At 34.9% G+C, this 20,724-nt stretch overlaps 3 protein-coding genes across 6 annotated transcripts; 1 reads left to right on the top strand and 2 right to left on the bottom strand.

Annotated features, from left to right (window-relative positions):
* Positions 1-269: 269 nt before the first annotated feature.
* LOC120113694 (DEAD-box ATP-dependent RNA helicase 51-like) lies at positions 270-5,670 on the bottom strand. The gene is given in 13 exon segments (XM_039134782.1): positions 270-584; positions 759-884; positions 969-1,037; positions 1,271-1,375; positions 1,461-1,499; positions 1,678-1,977; positions 2,065-2,136; positions 2,329-2,373; positions 3,102-3,112; positions 3,115-3,184; positions 3,745-3,930; positions 4,172-4,357; positions 5,172-5,670. Coding segments are annotated over 13 exon segments (1,806 nt in total). The 5' UTR covers positions 5,586-5,670; the 3' UTR covers positions 270-401.
* Positions 5,671-6,483: 813 nt separating this feature from the next.
* Positions 6,484-10,128, bottom strand: LOC120113385 (protein Dr1 homolog). 4 transcript variants are annotated; one of them, XM_039134713.1, is made up of 6 exons: positions 9,958-10,128; positions 9,796-9,859; positions 8,639-8,728; positions 7,958-8,052; positions 7,112-7,180; positions 6,484-6,933 (listed from the first exon to the last, which is right to left on the bottom strand). In XM_039134713.1, the coding sequence occupies exons 2-6, from the start codon at positions 9,848-9,850 to the stop codon at positions 6,775-6,777; spliced, it is 468 nt and encodes a 155-aa protein (XP_038990644.1). In that variant the 5' UTR covers positions 9,851-9,859; positions 9,958-10,128; the 3' UTR covers positions 6,484-6,774. The 4 variants fall into 4 exon arrangements, with proteins under 4 accessions (XP_038990644.1, XP_038990564.1, XP_038990611.1 ...); XM_039134633.1 differs by having other exon boundaries at positions 6,486-6,936; positions 9,958-10,119; XM_039134680.1 differs by having other exon boundaries at positions 6,488-6,933; positions 7,112-7,183; positions 7,961-8,052; positions 9,958-10,113.
* A 9,030-nt stretch (positions 10,129-19,158) lies between these two features.
* Positions 19,159-19,644, top strand: LOC120218663 (probable calcium-binding protein CML15). The gene has a single exon (XM_039215602.1). The coding sequence runs from the start codon at positions 19,159-19,161 to the stop codon at positions 19,642-19,644; it is 486 nt and encodes a 161-aa protein (XP_039071533.1).
* The last annotated feature ends 1,080 nt before the right edge of the window (positions 19,645-20,724 follow it).

The raw sequence follows: 20,724 nt of genomic DNA, 5'->3' as shown, positions 1-20,724 counted from the left end.
ACATCCATGCTGAAAACATATTCGTACCCAACACTTAGTACCCTAATCCGAGCAACAAACATTACATGAACTCGTAAATATATTTGGCAGAAACTTCACAGAGAACTACTTTGAACATATATGCGATATTATTCACTCTGAATTATTTCCTTAAGAGAATGATGGAATCATTAAGCAATAATAACACAATTTACGTACATTTTAGGTAAAAACATTTATTCATTTCAAAGTCGAGAATCTGTATTGATGTTCAAGTAATAAACTTATGAAGAAACTAATAAAGCTGCCCTAAGCACTCCTTTCCAAATGGTACAGAAGCAAAATTGTTGCAGACTAGTGCAGTGGCTTTCACCAATACTGCTGCTTATGCCTTAAAAAAGGTCGTTATACAGATACTCAAGTTAATACCTCACGAATTGCCGCTTGTCGTCTTCGCTTCCTTGCCTTCCGTACGGGTTGCTTTCGCTAAAACTGTTTCGTGTTCCTTCAATTTTGCGTGATTTCTTTCTAAATTTGGATGCATTGCTGTCTATATTCAGATTAACCTTCGGAGGGCATGAAAAGCAGAAGGAAGCAGCGACAGCCTGCTCGAAAACAAAAATTTTGTTTCTTGTTAGTCGGCTTAACACGGTTATTTCTGTGTCGGGACATTGTATCACCCGTTAATGATCCACTTAAGATTCTAAAACATTGTACAAACACTTATGCAGAATGGAGACCTACATTTTAGTATGCCAGAAGAAAGATCATATTCGTACCTGCAGATCAAGGCGATGCACGTTAAAGATATCTTTCATCGAGTGTGAATTGTACGCTAAAATGTAAGATCGATATGCATCTTTAGCTGACTTGTTTAGGTAATAGTTGTTTGCCACCAACTTCTCCTGCATTATTGCAAGCAGACAATATAACCTCCTCGGAAAATTGTCATTTCAAGAAACTGTAGCGAGTAAAAATCGAAACATTACCAGATGAGACTGCACATTTGCCAGCTTCTTCTCATCAAACTCGTATTCCTTAACCGGAACTTTTGCTACCTGTCATTAGAAATAGAGAACCAAAATAAACAAATTAGAATCGGTTTTTTGATTCACTGACAGCCAATTTCAGGCCGCCATGTTTCATACTCCGATGCTTTGCAAAAGCATTTAAATCTTTACGACACTGAATATTTGATTGCTCAAAGTTTCTTAATGCCCTTAATCCCCATCCCATGCCCCACTTTGTCTGTACAAGAAAAACAAGAACTCGTTCCGCAGAGATAACGCACCTTTAGATATCGAAGAAATTGCAGTTCCTCTGGGATCAAGAACAGAAGAGCGTTTCCTTTTGCACCTTCCCCACGGGCAGTTCGACCAACCCTATGAATATATTCCTAAAAGCAACATTCCGAATACTCAACATGGCTGGAAGATAGCAAAAAAAGAATAGCAATATATATTGATATAAAGAGCACAGACCTTTGGTTCATCCGGAGGATCGTACTGCAGAATCCAATCCTACACAGTGGAAAACAAAAATCCAGTTATAATGATTCTTCCTCAAGTTTAAACCGAGTTACTTAAGATACACCAAAACAAACTGTGTATACATTTTTATAAAGGAGAAACAACTTAATAATAGACATTCAAGTAACAAATCGAAAATGATACATAATTAGAACCACAGGTAACATACCACAGCGGGAATGTCAAGTCCACGAGCAGCGACGTCAGTGCAAAGCAAAATTCCCTTTTCTGCTTTGCAGAAGTCAAAGAAGGTAGTGGTCCGCTTTTGCTGCTTCTGCTTTCCATGGATATCAAGACAATCCACATGAATATATCTAAGAAGTTCCGCATGAAACTTGACTGAGTTACATGAAGAGAAAAAGACCATCACTTTCTTGGACAGGTTCCTCTTCAAAAACGAGTACAAAAGGACAAATCTCTTGGAACTATGCACAACACAATAGCCTTGCTGCAGCCCTTCATTAGTGACCTACAGTAATGATAGCATCAAGTTAAGTCAAAAGGATAAGGATTGTAAACTTGACGATATAAAGATCAACTTCGATTATGTTCATACCTTCTTTCTCCCATCATCTACATCAATATAAATAGGAGTCGTCTGAAATGACAAACGGGCAAGGTCCTCAACCTGCATATTTAAGTAAACCCACAATAAATGTCACATGGTTAAATAAGAACTTTGCTCCAAAAAAGGAAGGTAAAAACCTTTGACTAAACTTGGAAATCAGGTTTTCTGAAAAATGCTGAATGCTAGCCTATGTGGGATTACAAATAAAACTTGAGGGGGAAATGATACAAAAACATTAGAGTAAGGGCAAACCTTCTTAGTCTGGGTAGCTGAAAATAGAGATGTTTGCCTGTTTTGCTGCACATCAAATAGGAAGCTAGTAAGCTATAAACAGCTTCCAAGTTACAATTCAAGACTAGGGTATTAAAAAAGCCGATTTTATTAAAGCAAAAAACGTGCTAACATTTCATAACATTTTTTCCTCTGGGCTGCAAATAAGCCAAAATTGCAAATGCAGCTCAGCTTGCTAGTACTCACAAAAAGCAAATCAGTTAATCGCAGATATATTTTTCCTCATGTACAACATATATCCTATTTTTCAACTTAAAGCTTACTTCTACACCCCTTTCATTTAAATTATTAAGAACATTGACACTAATTCTTTTGGCTACCCTAAATTTTCAAGAAAAGCCCTAGGAACAAATTATGAGACAAGTAACTTAATAATCAACCATTAAATGATCAGGCAGTTATGCCTTCTTTAGAAGCTTGATGTGTTGCTTCATCATTGTGCATAATAATTATTAGAAATAACACCATTTCATCCGGATAAAGATTCATCACACATTGACATACCTAGTCAACGCAAAACAACTGAAACGTGTTCAACAAGTCAGTTAACCAATGGAACCTAGCTCTTTAGAAAATTAAGCTCTTTAATCCTAGTCATGTACTACTAGTTCACTAAATATATTCCAACAGTCAATCGAACGGGATTTGATTTTCAGAAGTTCTAGATATGAAGTAAATGACATAATCCAAAATCATATTCCTAACATAACAATGTAAATAGCTAAATGATTCACCTTAGGAAGTGTTTAATAATCTGCTTCATTTCTTCCTCAAAATTTGCTTCCAATATCCTGTCAGCTTCATCAATTATGAGACACTGCAAATTTCACAGAACTTTTAGAAAATTGAATTTTCTTATAAAAAGAAAAAGAAAATTGAATTCGGAAGACATTTTAACCATGTCTGAAAAATTATAACGACCATTTAAATTTTCATGGATCGAAAGGCTCTCAATTTATCTGCACGAAACGGCTATATTGGTTTTTACGACTCAAAGTGCTTTCAATTTCATTATATCACATTCATTACTGCATACAAATTTTACTAGTATAATCAAATCATGATATCAAAACTTCTTATACAGCAACCCCAGCCGTTTCACCTATAAGTTGCATCTATTCAAAGTAGTAATATTTCAGAGACAACATAATCTAAGTGATAAAAGTGACTCCCTCAAAATACCAAGTAGCCAGTGACTCTGGTTTATAGTAATACAGTCTTAAAATAGGTCAAAAGCATCAATCACACAGGAACTCAAAATCAAGGGAATGACTTTATGCAAATACATTATACATCTAAACCAAATGACTGTAAAAACCACATTATTAACCAAACAAAAAAAATATTATGGAAGAGGTTTACAAATATTAATGTTACCTTCAAATTTTTATAAATGAATCCCTTTGTATTCTGAAGATGGTCAAGTAGCCGACCAGGAGTAGCCACTAACAAATTTACCCCCTTCACAATCCGCTCTGCTTCTCCTCTTCTGGCTGAACCACCAATAACCAATCCAAGAGTCTGAGAGTGGTATTTGAGAAGATCCTTAGCTACAGCATGAGTCTGAAATGTTCGAAGATTTTATTGCTTAGTAATAAATGAAATTATGAAATATTAAAGGTATGACATACAGCCAAACCAAAGTAAAAAACCGTCATATTTCAATATGTTACTGACCGAAAGTCGGAAAGTTCATTAAAATTAGAGGAAATGAAATTTTAACCTTAGGAAGCAGATGGTAGTGGCAACAACAAAACAAGCTTTTCAGATACAAAAAAAAGGACCAAAGAATTTAAATCTTTACCTGAATGGCAAGCTCCCTAGTGGGACAAATGACGATAACACCAGTTCCATTGCGAGGAGTAAATCGAACATTATATAACAACTCAACGGCAGGAACCAAGAAGGCAAGGGTTTTCCCAGAACCTGTCCTTGCAGCCCCAAGAACATCTTTTCCAATCATAAGTGGTGGAATTGAGCGGGCTTGAATCTGCATTCAGTTTGACAGGTCAGCTTAATGTATAGCTCAAAAACTATAAAAAAAATTTACAATGAAAGTAAATTTTTCCCATGCACAAAACAAGCTGTAGGCTTTTACTTTGAGGGTAAAACAGATATAAAAAAGTTCTAGCATTGCACTGAATAACAGAACAATGATGCCTTTTTCCTTTTTCAACTCGATCCGAGTAGAGCTCGAATATTGTTGAGCTCAGCTCAACCCAATAAGTGTAAAACTGTACTCAATTCAACTAAAAAAATTCACGAGCTTAAAACTATCAAGCTCAACTCGAACTTGAAATATAAACTGAAGCTTAACAAGAACTCAAAAAAAACTTAAACTTGAAATATTCTCGTACATAGCTCGATTGAAACTCAAACTTGTACTTGAGCAGTTGAACTAAACCTTAAGTACATGAAAGTCTTTTATTGTATTTAAAAAAATATTAATATTAATATTATTAATAATTTAATTTAAAATTTTAATATATTATTCTTTCGAATTGCTCATGAGCGGATTCGATCTAGAATACATTCAATTTGAGAGTTGACTGACTCAATCTCGATTAGCTCAGGAAGGTCTACTCTCATTTACAGCCCTACTCATAGCCATAGGCATTAGACCCGTAGTTAAATCAACACAGAACAATGCTTCCAGAAAAATTTCCATTATATTTCAAGGCTTGATATGCAACTCTACGTATTGAACTCTGAATTAAACTTAGTCAACTAAAAAACAGAGATATAAAAACGATGGAATTCGATACAAAAATTAAACAAATAATTCAACAAACCAAAAGGGATACCTGAGTCATGTACTGAAAACCCATTTCTTTTATAGCTTTAAAGGTAGGCTCAGACAATCCCAAAGACTCAAATGACTCAGTGCTCATTATCCCACTACCTCCAATCTTCACTTTCTCCTTTATCTCTTCCTCCTCCACTTCTTCTGTTTCATATTCTTTGTTTCCTCCTCCCTCTTGTTTTTCATCATCATCTTCACTCCTCAACTTCTTTTTTTTCTTCTTTTTATTACCGTTTTTCTCTTTGATTTCAACTTCTATTGCTTCAGTTTCTTCAAATTCTTCTTCTTCTCTGTCATTGTTGGTGTCAGGGTTTTGTTGCTCTGTTTTCTTAGCTCTGTTTCGCTTCCGCTTCCTTTTCTTCATACTCTCTTCTAAAGAGGGGTATTTTGAGTTTTTCTCTTCCGACACCGCCATTGTTGACGTACAGAGGATAGAACTAGCCGAAATAATGTTAGGTTCCAGCTTCAAGAATCTAGGGTTTCCTCTGCCTTCTGTGAATGTTATATAATACCCCCTCAAATCTTAACAAACTAAAGGGAAACTAGTTATTTAGTCGCCCATATATTACTTTAGCTCTTTTTTATCACCTAACTATGAAACTTTTCGTTTTAGTAACCATCATCGGTACTTGATTTAATCCTTAGAACTTACACATGCTATCGATTCGATCATAATTTAAAGTGATTTAATAAATTTAACCATTCACATTTATAAACTCTATATATTTAATCCTTAGACATATGAAAACGAAACAAATATTTAATCACAAAAACTAATAAATTGAGTATTGTATGGTCCATTGTTGTATCATCCACTTCCATTCCATTACCAAAACGATTAATAACCACTTTAAAAGTAATAATTAACAAATAACTTGAGGTACAATAAGGTGCAATTCTACATCCTTAACCAACAGAAATCCGGGAGCCACATTTATGCAGCCAGTCTCTAATTGCATATTTGCTTTTAATATGAAGCAATGGACGTAGAGAATTTACATACAAGAAGGTTCAATAATACTGGGTGGACTGAGAAGAGTGTTGGGATAATCGTACTTATGGGAACTTTTATATAATTTAAGTATTCTTTTCTTATTTTTTTATTGGTGATTTAATATCGTATCTATAATTTTTTTTAATTCTACATCTTTAAAATTTTAATATAACTTTTTAAAACTTCATACTCACGACATAAAATCTTGTATGATTACAATAGTTTAAGAGTTGTGTACATTACGATAGTTTAAAAAAAAGTAAATATATTCGAATCAAATACATATTCATATACAATAGTCGTTTCGAACACGTAAATTCGGATGCGGTGACTCCAACTAGAGCTAGGGCCTTGTTACATCAGCAAGATTTGTCAACTAAAATACTATTTATAAGGTTGACAAACAATTACATAGAAAGGTTTGGGCACACATGGAAATGAACAATCTCTCACTAACTAAACAATTATGGACAAAATAAAAGGTACAATTATCCACAAACGCCATTACACCACCCAATGGCTTTTCCTTTCTATTTTCTGTACACAATATATGAGATCACAACTTATAAGAGTCGAGGATTCTTGCCTACGCTAAAATGGTCCTAAAGGATTAGCTCTCTACACTTGGGTCAGGATCTGGTTGCTTTGGGGCAACAGCACCACCGTTCATTCTCGCACGTGCCTCCGCAAACATTCTCTGCTGCTCAGCTACTGCTTCTTCCTCGGTCATCTCCGCTACGTTGCTCCATTTCCCACCTTTCAAAGAGTCTTGCTGAAATGCATTTCAAGAATACCATCAGTGAGAAATTTTGGGATGAGCAGAAAAAAGTACAAGAGATGGCCAACTTCTGGATGGAAGTCTCGATTTTAAGAAATTATTATTCCGCTTCCGAAAGGTTTACACTGCAGAATGCTAAACCCTAATGAGCAAGGAAAAAAATATTTACCATTGTCTCAATCTTGTGTTGCTCATATGCAGCATATACCTCTTCAATGTACTCTCCGAACCCAAGGGCCTGGCAAATCACGTACGGACATTAATTTTTAGTAACAAGTAAATTACATGCAAATCTTTTATGCATAACTTGAACTAAAACATGGTATGATCAAGACTACATGCAAGTACAGTGCATAATAGTAACCAGATCAGTGCTATTAGCAAACAGAACTTCCGGTATGAACCAACTCAATCATCAAGGAAAGTCGCAAAACTTCTGCTTAAAACTACGCCTATACAGAGGAAAATGAAATATGTGGAACATATTTAAAGAGAAGAGAGTGCTAGTAAAACCAAAGCTTGATATGAAAACAACAATTTCCTTCTTAAAATACTCTTTGATAGCTGAATTAGATACAGAGGCGGATGCAGCTTATATTTAGGGTGGGCACTGAAATCTGAATTTTCTTATGTTAGATATCTATTTTACTCATTGTTCCCATCTTGAGATTTTATTTTGCCCCCCCCCCTCCAAAAAAAAAACACACACACACACACAAATCTAGTTAATATATGTGCCACCCTCAAAAATATTTCTGGATCCACCATTGATTAGATAAAAAAGAAGATAATATATGCAGGTTGTGCTTGACTTCTTATTAAAAAAAGTTCTAAAATGCCATCTATATTTGACTGAGGATTGGAGGCAGACTAAATGCCTACAAAATAAAGACACTCACGAACCGTAACAGCATATTTCAAGGCATTACTTTTCAACCCTAACAAAGCAATGTGCACAAATAACACACATAAAGAACTAAATTGAAACATGGGTGTAGGTTTAGGAGAGAGTAACCGCTAAAGCCTTGAGTACATGCTCAGGTGCTATTGTTCGTTTATCCTCTCTGTTACAAACTTCATTGGACTCTGATGAAATAAGATTAATGAACTCTGCAAGAGGATTGAAGTTTACGTTAGTTACAAAAAGAAAAAAATTAATACTATCATTACATTATAGTTAGAGACAGTAAAATTCTAACGATGTAAGAGAAGTGAACATAGATGGCCAATTTACTCGCCATACAACATTCTAACAAGCAAAAGTTTTCCCCCAATATCTTCAATGACAACATATAGTGGTATTATAACCACATAAGATTACCCATTTTATGAAAATCTGGAATCAGGTTTAAAGCCACATTAACAATATGAAATAGCAGATACCATATTCCTCTTCCACACTTCTTTGTAAAAGCAAATGTTACAAAATGAAATTAACCAAAACAAATTCATACTAAGAAGGTAGATTTTTGGTTTAAAAGTCACATGTTTGGGGCAAGAGAAACAACAATAATATGCTAGTCTACACAAAAAGAATAATGGTTAACTGATCACTGACAAAAAAGTTGACACTTGGCTTTAGAGAAAAACATTTGAAAGGAATTCGATGTGTCACTATTAAAAAGAATATATGGAGGCCACAGAGACCTTAAATTGATACTGATTAAAAAGAAAAGAAAAATTAAACTTATCTTACCAACACAACACTCGATTAAAAGATCTTGAGTATCTCTAGCAACACGTACATCTGGAGGTAACATTTCCTTTATAATTTTGGTCATAGTTGCTGCAAAAAGGACATATTTACATATAATTTACATTTCACATCATAAACCAAATAAACAATCTCAAACAAAACCACAGGGCCTAGGCAAAGCCATGGGTGGACAAGTTATTGGGTTAGTATAATTTGCATGCACACAAAGGAAAGTAAACTGAATCTTGTTTTATAACATTGAAAAACAAAAGGAAGACAGAATCTTAAATCCCTAAACCAAAAGTGAACCTGTAAACTGTTCAGAACATGACAGCCTTGTTATTAGCTCAGAAACTTCACTTCAATATGTGACACAAGTTCATCATAAAAATCTACCATTCTCAGTTTAATAGATGCTCACTGTTTTTCAATTAACGATGTCCTGAGTAACATTGAAATCAACTCCTTTATAAACAAACTACATCATCGATCCTCAAAGATATCACATCCCCCAACCAGTATAAGGCTCCCCTACACAGAAGCTCTAGACAAGAACCTCTTTTGGTGATTGTAAATAGAACAATCAACCAACATTTTTTTAAAGAATTACTGGAAAACCAGTTGACACCTTTGACAGACAAAACGTTCATATAACATCGGCTTCACCTCCCCCATTAATCTAAAAGTCCTCACAATAGAAAACTAGCATAAAACAAAACTAGGTTTGAGCACAAAACCATCCTTCACATGATTAAAGATGCACATTTCTTCAATTAATCAAATCATACTCGCCTAGCATTGTGAAATTGAAACTCTCTCCTTCTGGTAGCTGAATTTGGATAAAAACCTAATTAACTTTTAAAGGTAACTCATTCACAGCATGTGTTAGCATAGATAACCCAAAACCTGAATTGAGCAACGAAGCTGCTATGATTTACCATTCTAAGCTGATGTTGATGGGAGCTATAAGAAAAACCTAGCAAATCCAAGACTTCAAATTCATAAATTTAGCACATAACAAGATAATCGAAAGAAAGAAAAAGGAGGAAATTTTTAGGGGAATTCAGAAGAAATATCATGATAATTCACCGAATAATTAAACATAAATAAAACGGAAATGAGTACGGAAAAAGAGTGGAACTAAGAAAAACATTTACCTTTGGGAAGCGAAGCGTCCTCTTTCGACTTCCCTACGATATCCATCGGCTCCATCTTTTAGTTCTTCAAAATAAAGTGAAAAATCAAAAAAGAAAATCCAACAGAGAATCAGCGGATCTAAAACGTGAAAGGGAAGAAGCTCGAGGGGGCAACGGACTCACCGAGTTACTGAGTAAGTACGCTGGGGATTACTTCCACAGATGGAAATAAACGCCAAAACGAGTGAAGCGATTCGTTATCCGAGTCCAGTGGGGGATGAGCACGAAGGAAGGCATCGTTGATTTATGGAGTTGCGCTTCACGATAACAGAGGTAGCTCTCGATCGCAGCCGATTACGGGGAAAAACAAAAGAAACAAACAAACATTGAAGGGAGGCGCGAGGGAATCTCACGCGCTTTTCTTAAAGAGAATTTGGAATATTCGTGGGACTAGTGGATCTGATGGTTGGCACGTGTTTGAAATTCCGTTGTTAGGTGCGTGGATGGATGATTGTGTGTTTGACGAAATGCCAATGGAAGAGTCTCACCTTTCCATTCTTATTCTTTACTTGTACCTTTTTAATTTGGAAGGGATAATGTTACAATAAAATAAAATTTAATCAAAACTTTAATTTTTATTTTTTTATCATTTTAGTTTCTCGTATTTTATTTTTTTTAAAATATTTTATAAAAAATTATTAATTAATAAATGATTAACGCTTTAAAGTAAATATTTTTTAGCTCTAAAATAAAATGTTAAAGGTTAAAATATTCTAAAAATTAAAAAAATTAAAATTATTATTTAATCTATCGTAAGGAGTCTTTTTTCTCTTACATTAAAATATTAGAAACTAAAATACTGTAAAAAATAAATATTAAAAAAACTATTTTAATAAATATTGAAATAATATTCGCATTATACCTTTTAGGAACAACGAAATAGGCTAATTTTCGGTATGCAGAGAAGTGCGTGGATAACCATTCTTTGATTCTTGTTCATGTCAAAGGTGGTACCCAAATGTTTTTCAAGTAGGGTAAATATACATTTGAGTACTTGAACTTGATCTCAAAGTTCAATTTGATACTTTACTTTTATGTTAGTCCAATTAAGCACCTAAACTTGGCTAGATTCGATCTTGTGCATAAAATTTAAATGGTGCAATTAGGTACCTGAAACTGGCTTTTATATACAAATTGATACCTAAACTTGACTTCATAGTTCATATAAATCATTTACTATAAGTATCAATTTGAAATAAAAATGAACTTCATATATCAATTTAAACCAAGTTTAGAGACCTAATTAGAACAAAAAAAACCTTTAAACACCAAATTAAATAAAAAGTTTAAATAATAAATTACATTTTAAAACCAAACTCAATTATCAAAATATATACTTATCATTAAAGAATTGTCAATGTGGAATTTACATTTTTTTTATTTTTTTTATTTATTATCACATGAATATAGAAAAAAAGGCATGTAATAAAGCATACCTAAGTTATTGTTTGTTATGGAGTGTATAACATCTTGTGTCATCGATTTGAATTATATATTGTTCATATGTTTATTATTAAGTTAAAGGTTTAATATAAAAATATTTGTTCAAACTATACTATTTTTTCTAAATATGTGTTCAAAATATTTTGGATCAATTCAGGTGTTTTACGTTAAAACATTACTATTTTAGGTACCTCTCTCGTTATGGTCGTTAAAAAAGACCGTTAAGTAACACGTGTCTGTTGGGATTTTAGGCTCCATGAACAATTGAAAATGTTGTCAAGAGGGAGTGAATTGACCTTTTGAGATTTGGGGAATTAAGGAGAAATGAAAGGAAAAATTGACACAATGATTTATAATGGTTCGACTTTTAAACTAAGTCTACATCCATTACCTTAGCTCCAAACTAAGGATTTTCTAGCAAGTTCACTAATTTGTTCTTCCTTTCTCTAGGCTCAAGAGTAATCTTTACAAATTCCCTAGTTTTCAAACTAGAACCACTCCCCTTGTACAAAAAGTTAAAGAAGTGTAAATAAGGAAACTTCTAAAGATAGATGTTTACAAGTGAAGCTCTCAAAAAGACACTATGTACAAGAGCAAAAAAGGAATAAAGAGTGAAAAAGCTTTTCTCGTGGTCTTGATTGCTTAGATAGGTGTTGTAACCTTCATTAAGTGTCATTAACTTATTTTTTATATATTAGAATGAGTTTGTAACAGTTTCTAGTAATTGAGGATGTTTTAAAGCTGTTAGAGATTAATTTTCTGCAAAACAAAACAACCCATAACAAAGAGTTTTGATACTTGAGCTAGGAGTATCGGTACTTCCTTTGTAATATTTAAATAAACTAACCTTAAAAACCTTTGGACTTGATCAATATTAGTACTAGAGTTTCATGGTATCGATATTATTGTGTAAAGTAGTAGCAGTGCTCTTTGAGTGGTAACAATGCTCCTTGAGTATCGTTAGCATCATTTTCCACGATTCTGATATTGTGATCATCTACCTTATTTTGAGTTGATAAATCAATAGTTGAGAGAATCTGCCAACTAAAAGAGGAATATGATATAGGAGACCCAGTCTTGGCTTGCTTCGTATAAGCTACAAATAGGGGAATAATCGATTGATTTCAAAATGAACTTAGATTGGATAATAGCATTAGAATGAACATGTCTTCTCTTGCTTACTCTTTTACTTGGCTCTCAAGTATCAATCAACATAAAGTAAGGTAGGATGAAACAATTAACACTTATAAGAGGAGTTATATCTATTGAGTAACAATACTTCTCTGGTCTAGTCTAATCCAATCCACATCAAATGGTTTTGGTGATAGGTTGTATTCTAGGGTGTGTATCAACTCAAGGGAAAGTCTTATCTTGTTGAAATTTAAAAACTTTGAAAAATAATAGGTAGTATTGGTACTACCATCGAAGTATCGATATTTATCTTATCTTTGACATCAATACTACAAGAATAATATATTGGTATTGTTCATGCGGTATCTATACTGTAACCAGAAAGCAATTTTGTGTTCAAACTCAAGTTTTATGGACTTTGAATTATTTTTAAATTTTTTTAACAAATTCAATGAAGTCTAAAAATATTTTCCCCTTAAATTGTTATATCAAAATAGGTTTAATAATGTAAAATTTATATAATTTTAAAAATTTTATTTAATATAAAAATAAAAATATCATTAAAACATTAAAAAAAATCCCCCTTTCATCCATCCCCCTTCCCTTCCCTCTCCTTATCCCCCTCCCAATTAACGATAGTGCTGGAAATCCATTACCTGAGAAGACAGAAAGGGGTCTTTAGTTTCATACAAAACAAATTTAAAAAAAAACTCATGAAAAATAATGAATTGGTAGTCTATGAAAATCAGAATTTATGCATAATTATTCTTGCTTGTTCCCTTCCAGTAGTTGCTCTTCGACTTTTTCTTCAACTAGGTCGGACTCGTAAAGTGATCCAATAGCTGCAAAAAAAAAAAACACATAGTTGCTTTGAAATAAAAATGCAGAATTACCATAAAAGTGGAACCAGATGATCCAGATCGAATCGATTTAGCAACACAAACCCCACTGAATGACTAAATGGGTTTACGTTTCTTTCGTTAGAGACGTTATGTTTATAGGTTCTAGGTCATCGGATTTGGCTTATCATTGGGTGAGGTTCTGGTGTAGGTCTGATCAATGACAACGGTGTTAAACGACCAGCGTGGACCTAGGGATTAAAATAATTTTTTAAAAAACATTTGAGATTTTTTTAAGTTTTTCAATTTTTTAGGATTTTTTTATAAAAAATATGTAACACCCTAAACCTGATTGGGTCTAAAGTGCCACACTGGGTTACTTAGGCAACCCTTAATTTTAAAAACATGCTCTTTTTCTTTTTAAACATACTGAATGTATCATGATAAGTCATAAATAACTTATATAAAAACATTTTACAAAATCGAAACTCCGTGACACACACTTTAAAACCAAAATAACACAACATTAAGTTTAATAGACTAAATACATGAGTAAGATCCTATGAATACATATTTCCACTAAAGCTACAGTACAATACTCTGTCGGAGATGTTGGAGGTCTTGTTGTGACGGTGCTCCACGAATGGCCCAAGCTACTGACCAGCCAACGGAAAACATCTGAAGGTTGAGCTTACAAAACCCAACAATATAATCAATAATCTAGAGCAGCATAAGAATTCATAAACACAAGCATGCTGAAGACATGACACTAAGCAGTAGGTAAATGCATGATCTAGATCAAGTGCTACCTACTTATGGCTTTACTGTTCTATCACTGAAGTAGGAGTCCCACGTTTCCCTTAGTCCTCTACTAAGTGTCTCTCCATGAGTACGCCTCTAAAGGGTCTCTAACCTTAATGCATGTAACTGCTATGCATTATCTAATTATGACACTGATATTCCTGTGCATTATTTGAATTCAGACCTGAAAATACTATGCATTATCTAAATATCTTGTCTCACATAGCCATTAGAAACTAGTTACTGAGGGAACCCAATGTCACATAGCATCAGTGCAATTCCCACTAAATTAGCTGACCCTATTCCCATATGTAATGGGGTAAGGGGGAGGTAGGATAGTAGGCTGCCCCCAACACCAGGTTGAGAGCAATTCCCACTAAACATATTAAATGATCTCATGGTCCTCACATAGCCATCAGGTAGATCATTGAAAGGGAACCCGATGTCACATAACATCAGTACAATTCTCGCCTATCTGAAGCATTGACTCAGTCTCACATATCCTCCAAGCCAAGCTTTAACATATCTAATATACTGATTGATGCAAAGATGCAAACATATCTAAGGCCCAAAGGCCACACAACACTGACATCACTAACCCATTCTTCGCAAGTGTTCAGGCCTCGTACCCTAGTTAGCTCTTGAAGTACCTCGCGCACTGACAATGTCCCACTAGGGAAACTAAGGTAACATGGTTATACACTAGCATAGTTGGACTCACTAAAGTGAGGTTATCCTCTCACTAATTGCTATCTTGCTTGTTCTTTCATATAGAACATTATGCGAAGGCTTATTAGTATGTTACTCTTGTTATTTATTAAGCTACTCTATTCTGGTTGTTCGTTACGCAAGGTCGTTTAAGTTAATTTTTGACTCTAGAGAAGTTTCTATGCGTTTCAGGGTTTTACGATGATTATTGAGTTTGTTGCTAGTTGGCTAGACTATGCTAACCCGATACCTAACTCGAGTTCAACTCTGAGTAGCGACACTCTAGTCGCTCTTGCTACACTTTCCTTTATTCGTCATCGAGTTAGAGGGACGACTGTACGTCCACCATTCGCTGACATCCTCATAGTACATGATTCTTATATTTCGTAGTCTAATTAATTCATCATATTGCTTGTCGGCATGTCCTCTATAATGATCCTTCGTTCTTATTTACTCGCTCTGAGGCCCATAAGGGTAAATTGGTAATTTTAGACCCCAAAGGCATTTTAGTCATTTTCGTACCCGAGATAGATGTCCAATATTAAATGATATTAAACTCCTCACTCTTGAGTCTATTTGACATCTTGAAGTCACTTAACCATTTTGGGTATTGATATCAAACCTTCGGTATGGATACTTAATCTTTGATATAGATAATAGTCTTGCGGTATGGAGACCAATCCTTGGTATGGAGACTAGTTCGTCTCGATGCTGAACATCTGGTATCGATACTAAACCTTCAGTATCGACATCAAGGGGTCAGTATCGATACTCTTTCCTTTAGTATCGATACTCCCTGTCTGAGATCCCTAATTTAGGCTCGAGAAAACACCCAAAAATCATCCTTAAGGCCATAGTTTGGTTTTTAATCATGTGCTAAAGCTTTAAAGAGTTAACTAGGGTCTTAAAGTGGCATAAAAATATCTTCTAAACCTCTAAAATGTTATTTGATCATAAAATCAAATATAAACCCTAAAATGCTTAAATACTCAAATCTTAGCAAAATCTTTAAATCTATGAAAGATTAACACTTCAATGGATTAGAAATACACTACCTTGATGTTTGAATCCCGAAATAGTGCTCATTGAGTTCCTCAAGGCTTGGACGATGAAAACCTCTATTTTTCTTGCTATAGATCTTGAAGAGGGAATGAAGGAAGAAAAGAAAGGAAGAGGATGGAGAGGAGATGGGAGAGACCCTATCCAAAATGGTATAAAACCCCAAATTTTAGCTTCAATTTCCATCAATGGTCTAATTGCTTTTTTGGTCCTTTGCATTTTGTCCCTTATTTAAAAACCCTCTTTTTATGGTTAATTGGGCCCCAAAACCAACCCAATTAAGCCCAACAACTTAATTTATAAATTTCACGAGGTCCACTTACTTCTCGGATAAACCCGAAATTACTAGCCCAGATTTTGGGGTGTTACAAAATATATTTTAAATTTTTTGTTTTAAATAAAACTTTTATAATTACTAGAACGTGACATGTGTTACTTAACGAAATATTTTAACGGTTGTTACAGTCGAAGCACCTAAAATGGTAACGTTTGTTATATTAAACACTTGAATTGACTAAAAAAAGTTTAAAAACCTATTTGAAAAAAGTGGTATAGTTTATACACTTATTTTTATATTAAACCTAAGATAAACTATATTTATAGTCATCAACCTGTTACATCTTTCACATTTTGGTGTTTAAATTATTTTTCAAAATTATCACTAAATTATATATATTTTTTAAAATTTTAACTAGTAGTGGTTAAAAGAGTAACGATGATTTTTTCTTTCTTAACCAATAATTCACATGTATTTTTTAAATAATTATATTTTTTTTGTTACAAAAGAATCACTAGAAGTAGTGGGCAGCTCTTCTACTCAGCTCTGTGACATAAAAGAAAATGAGGCGATGGGCTTCAGCTGGAGGATGGTCGACCAAAGTGCGTCCCAAGTGCTGTCTTCTGTCGATTTTGGCAAGGCTATCTGCTAGTGTTCACCGTCCGAGGTATGGAGGGGAGGTAACAGTCACTCTCCACTGGTGATTCAGATTATCTCTAATTCTCCTAACGATTGTCGATTCATGAAAGGTTGGAGGCAAAACAAGGCGTCTAGCAACATCGCTACTATCAACCTCCAGGCAAAGTTGGGTGATTCTAAGAGACCAAGCGAGATCAAGACCATCAAGAACCCCCCCAAAGTTTGGCATGGACGGCTGAATATTGACCGATGTTTCTGCAGAAATCAAGCACCCAGTCACTATTGTTGTTCCGAATAACTCCGCCACAAGCAGCTTGCATCGAGGAAGGGTCCATGGCACCGTCACTTGAAACAACCATTTTCTGGCGTTCTCCATCAATTGGCATTCCTTCTATGACACGTCATCCTGGGTGATGTGTGCGATTTTGTTTCAACACTTGGGCCCAAGCTTTGGCCGAAAGCACTATTGACATGGACGGTTGCACCTGACCGTTGAATATGAACCGGTTCCTACTTTTTCATAGGCGCCAAATGGTAATCCCGAAAAGCTGGCTCCAATCATAATTCGTAGTAGTCAGTCCTACAAAATTTGACAAGTTTAAATGCAGCCAATCTAGCAAAGGGAGAGAAAAGAAAACTGACACATGTCTATTAGGAACAAGAAGCCTCCAAGCCGAACGAGCTATATGACAAACCCGGAGGACGTGAATGATGTCTTTGGCAACGGTACCACAAGCAAGACAACGATCGTCTTCTGTGAAACCTCTCATCTTTTGCTCAACATTAGTCATAAGGCACTGTCAAATGATGATCCAGATAAAGCTTTGAACTCTTTGGGGAACGTGGAATTGCCAAGCGAGGTTCCATTTGTTATCAACCGTGTCCCAAGCATCTCCATTAAGCAAGTTGAAGGAGGAACACACAGAATAGACCCCAGAGTGGTCCCAGAGCCACGTTGGTAAATCATCACCAACTTCGTCATTAGGAGGTGGAATTCCCAGAACCATCAAAACCAAGTTTTCAGGGAGATCTTGCCAAAGCAATTGTTGGTTCCAATCACCCCTACCTGTAGCAAAATCATTAACAGTAACATTAGGCATAATAATTTGATTAATACGATCACAATCAGCTAAAGGCATAGAATCACTTATCCATGAGTCAAACCAAAAGCTAGTTTTCTTTCCACTTCCGATCGACCAGCAAACATTGTCTCGAATGTGCTTCCAAACAAACGAGCTATTTCCCCCTCGAAAGAATCAAGCACCAAATCTTGGATTTTATAATTTGCTCGCATAATTTTGACCCAAAGCGTGTTCTGCCGCATAAGGAGATTAAAACCAAGTTTAATCAAGAAAGCTTCATTCTGAGCCCAGAGGGGATGGATGCCAAGGCCCCCATTCCTCATAGGTTGACAGCAATCATCCCATTTAACAAGAGCCGCCTTAGGATTATTCCCGGAACCACCCGATATGAATCGTCGAGCAATTTGTTCCATCTTCTCACAAATGCCTTTAGGAATTGCGACAGTTTGCATAAAATAGTTTGGGATAGCTAAAAGAGTGGACTTAGCTAAAGTGACTCGGCCGACAAAAGACAGGTTAGAGGCCTTCCATCCACTCAGCCTATGCTGAACTTTGTCAATAACAAACTAGAAAGTACTCTTTGTATCCCTGCTATGGAAGAGAGGCATACCCAAGTACTTCCCAAGCTCCGTCAAATGCTGAAAACCAAGAAAATTACATAGGGAACAAGCCATATCTTGGTCCACGTTCTTAAAGAAAAACACTCGAGTCTTAATGGAATTAACTCTGCCCCGAGAACCTGCTAAATTGATTTAGGATCGCTTTTAAACGATTGACTTGCTACTGATTCGCCCCGCAAAATAAAGCCAAGTCATCATTAATAGTTGTTTTAATAATTTCTAAACTTTCTAATCCCTAAACTTTAAATAGAAGATGTGATATTAAAATAAAAACTTTATATAAACTAAATTACATAGAAACTATATATCAAATAATTTTCTATATATTTTTGTAGAAATCATATTATAATAAAATGAATGTGCATAACAAAATTTGTTGTATTCGTAAGTTATAACTATGGTGTAATAAAATTACTTCCACCACAACTTTATCTATTTTTCGTATCGTATCGAAAAGTTGGAACTCCGATTTTTAACCTCACGTTGATAACAAATTATATACTAAAAAATCAACACTATAATCTCCCTCAATTACCAAAATCCAAACATTTCTTCATAGTTTCCTCAATTACACCCATCGTTTCTTCTCCTCCTCCGTTGCCGACGAGAGCCGCCGTTGTCTTAGCCACGATCTATGTTCCGTCATTAAGACATTAACATCGATTATCCGATAACCTTCTTTTTGTGTGTAATTTGGTTGTTAGTATTATGATTTAGGGTTAAAGATGGTGGCATTGGATGGTGAACAACTCAAACAATTAAAGGACATTTTTGCAAGGTTTGACATGGACTCTGACGGTAGCCTTACGATGCTAGAGCTTGCCGCGCTACTCCGGTCGCTAGGACTCCAGCCAACGGGGGATCAACTCCATGTCCTTTTAGATCATATGGACTCCAATGGCAATGGTGCGGACGAATTTGATGAGTTGACAAATGCCATCTTGCCCCACATGAATGATCAGATAATGGTAAACCAAGAGCAACTCATGGAGCTTTTCACCTTGTTCGATCACGACGGCAATGGGTACATCAGCCCGGCCGAGCTTGCGGGTTGCATGTCCAAAATGGGGCAACCGTTGTCGTATAAAGAGCTAGCGGAGATGATCAGAGAGGCTGATGCCGACGGAGATGGTGTCATTAACTTCAATGAATTTTCTACTATAATGGCTAAGTCAGCCTTTGATTTTCTCGGCATCCGTTTATCTTCGTAAGCAAAGATTTCCGTTTATGCTAGGTCATGCTTTAATTATTAATTAATTTATTTTAAAATTTTAAATCGTGATCATAAATCATAATACTGATTACAATTAAATATTTTTATATCGTTATGTATTGAATTTTTATTTCAACAAAACATGTGTTATTATTTAATCCAACACTTCTCTCAATAATATCAAATATTGTATGTAAGAGAAATGTACAAAAAAGCTCCAATGGAATGATATACATAGTTTTGTGATTGAAATAAGATGTTTTAAAGTTTAAAGACCAATTTAAAATGAAGATCACAATTTAGAAATAATTTTATACAATTAATACTAATATTTTCTTTTTAACTTGAATGGAGCCACATTTTTAAAAATAAAATATAAACGAATATGAAATAGATAATTATTTGGCTTAATACGCTTTTTAGTGCCTAAACTATATCTCAAAATATGATTTGGTGTCTAAAGAACTCTTTGCTAACAATAGGTGCCTAACGTTTTCTCCATTACACTTTTAGGTGCCTACAGTTTTCTCCGTTGCATCATCCCTTTCCTTCTCATTCCCCACTGCCGACGACGAAAGGTCACCACCGGTTAAGTTTTGTTTGAAGTAGAACGAATAACTCAAAGGTAGTGGACGCGTAATGTATGGACAACTGTAGCCATCACAATCATCAATAAATAGCAATGAAAAACCTAGAAATTCGATGACCCTTCGTGGAGTTTTTCACGACGACTGACGTAGTTTCTTGGTGGGTGGGGGATTGAGTTTTGTTCACGACGGAGAGACGGTTCTGATGGTGTCAATGGTGATGACCATAGACTGACAGTGACTGCTTGACAACGAAAGATGTAAAATTTGGGAGTTTTTTTAATTATAGTATTAAGTTTTTTTAAATAAATTAATTTTCAAAATTTTATATGTGTGACACGTGTTAGATAACGATCAAATTTAACGGTGACGCGCTCCTCGAATTAACACCTAAGGACATTCTCATAGAAATACATTCCATACGTTGAGCTCCTAAGCTCAGTGTCACATAAATAACCCTACTATACTACATGCATCGAAATTATAAGCAT

This window comes from Hibiscus syriacus, unplaced genomic scaffold, assembly GCF_006381635.1.
Source record: "Hibiscus syriacus cultivar Baekdansim isolate YM2019G1 unplaced genomic scaffold, ASM638163v2 tig00000003_pilon, whole genome shotgun sequence".
NCBI classification, from domain to species: Eukaryota; Viridiplantae; Streptophyta; class Magnoliopsida; order Malvales; family Malvaceae; genus Hibiscus; species Hibiscus syriacus.
The sequence above is the reverse complement of the archived record's forward strand: the minus strand, read 5'-3'. Positions and strand labels throughout refer to the sequence as shown.

What these genes read in the sequence shown, in the direction of transcription:
- LOC120218663 (XM_039215602.1), top strand. Translation starts at nt 19,159, where the DNA reads ATGGTGGCATTGGATGGTGAACAACTCAAACAATTAAAGGACATTTTT.
- LOC120113385 (XM_039134633.1), bottom strand. Translation starts at nt 9,850, where the DNA reads ATGGAGCCGATGGATATCGTAGGGAAGTCGAAAGAGGACGCTTCGCTT. An exon ending in TTTAATCGAGTGTTGTGTTG is followed by an intron (nt 8,053 to 8,638) that starts GTAAGATAAGTT and finishes ATCCTCTTGCAG; the next exon opens with AGTTCATTAATCTTATTTCA. An exon ending in AACACAAGATTGAGACAATG is followed by an intron (nt 6,937 to 7,111) that starts GTAAATATTTTT and finishes AATGCATTTCAG; the next exon opens with CAAGACTCTTTGAAAGGTGG.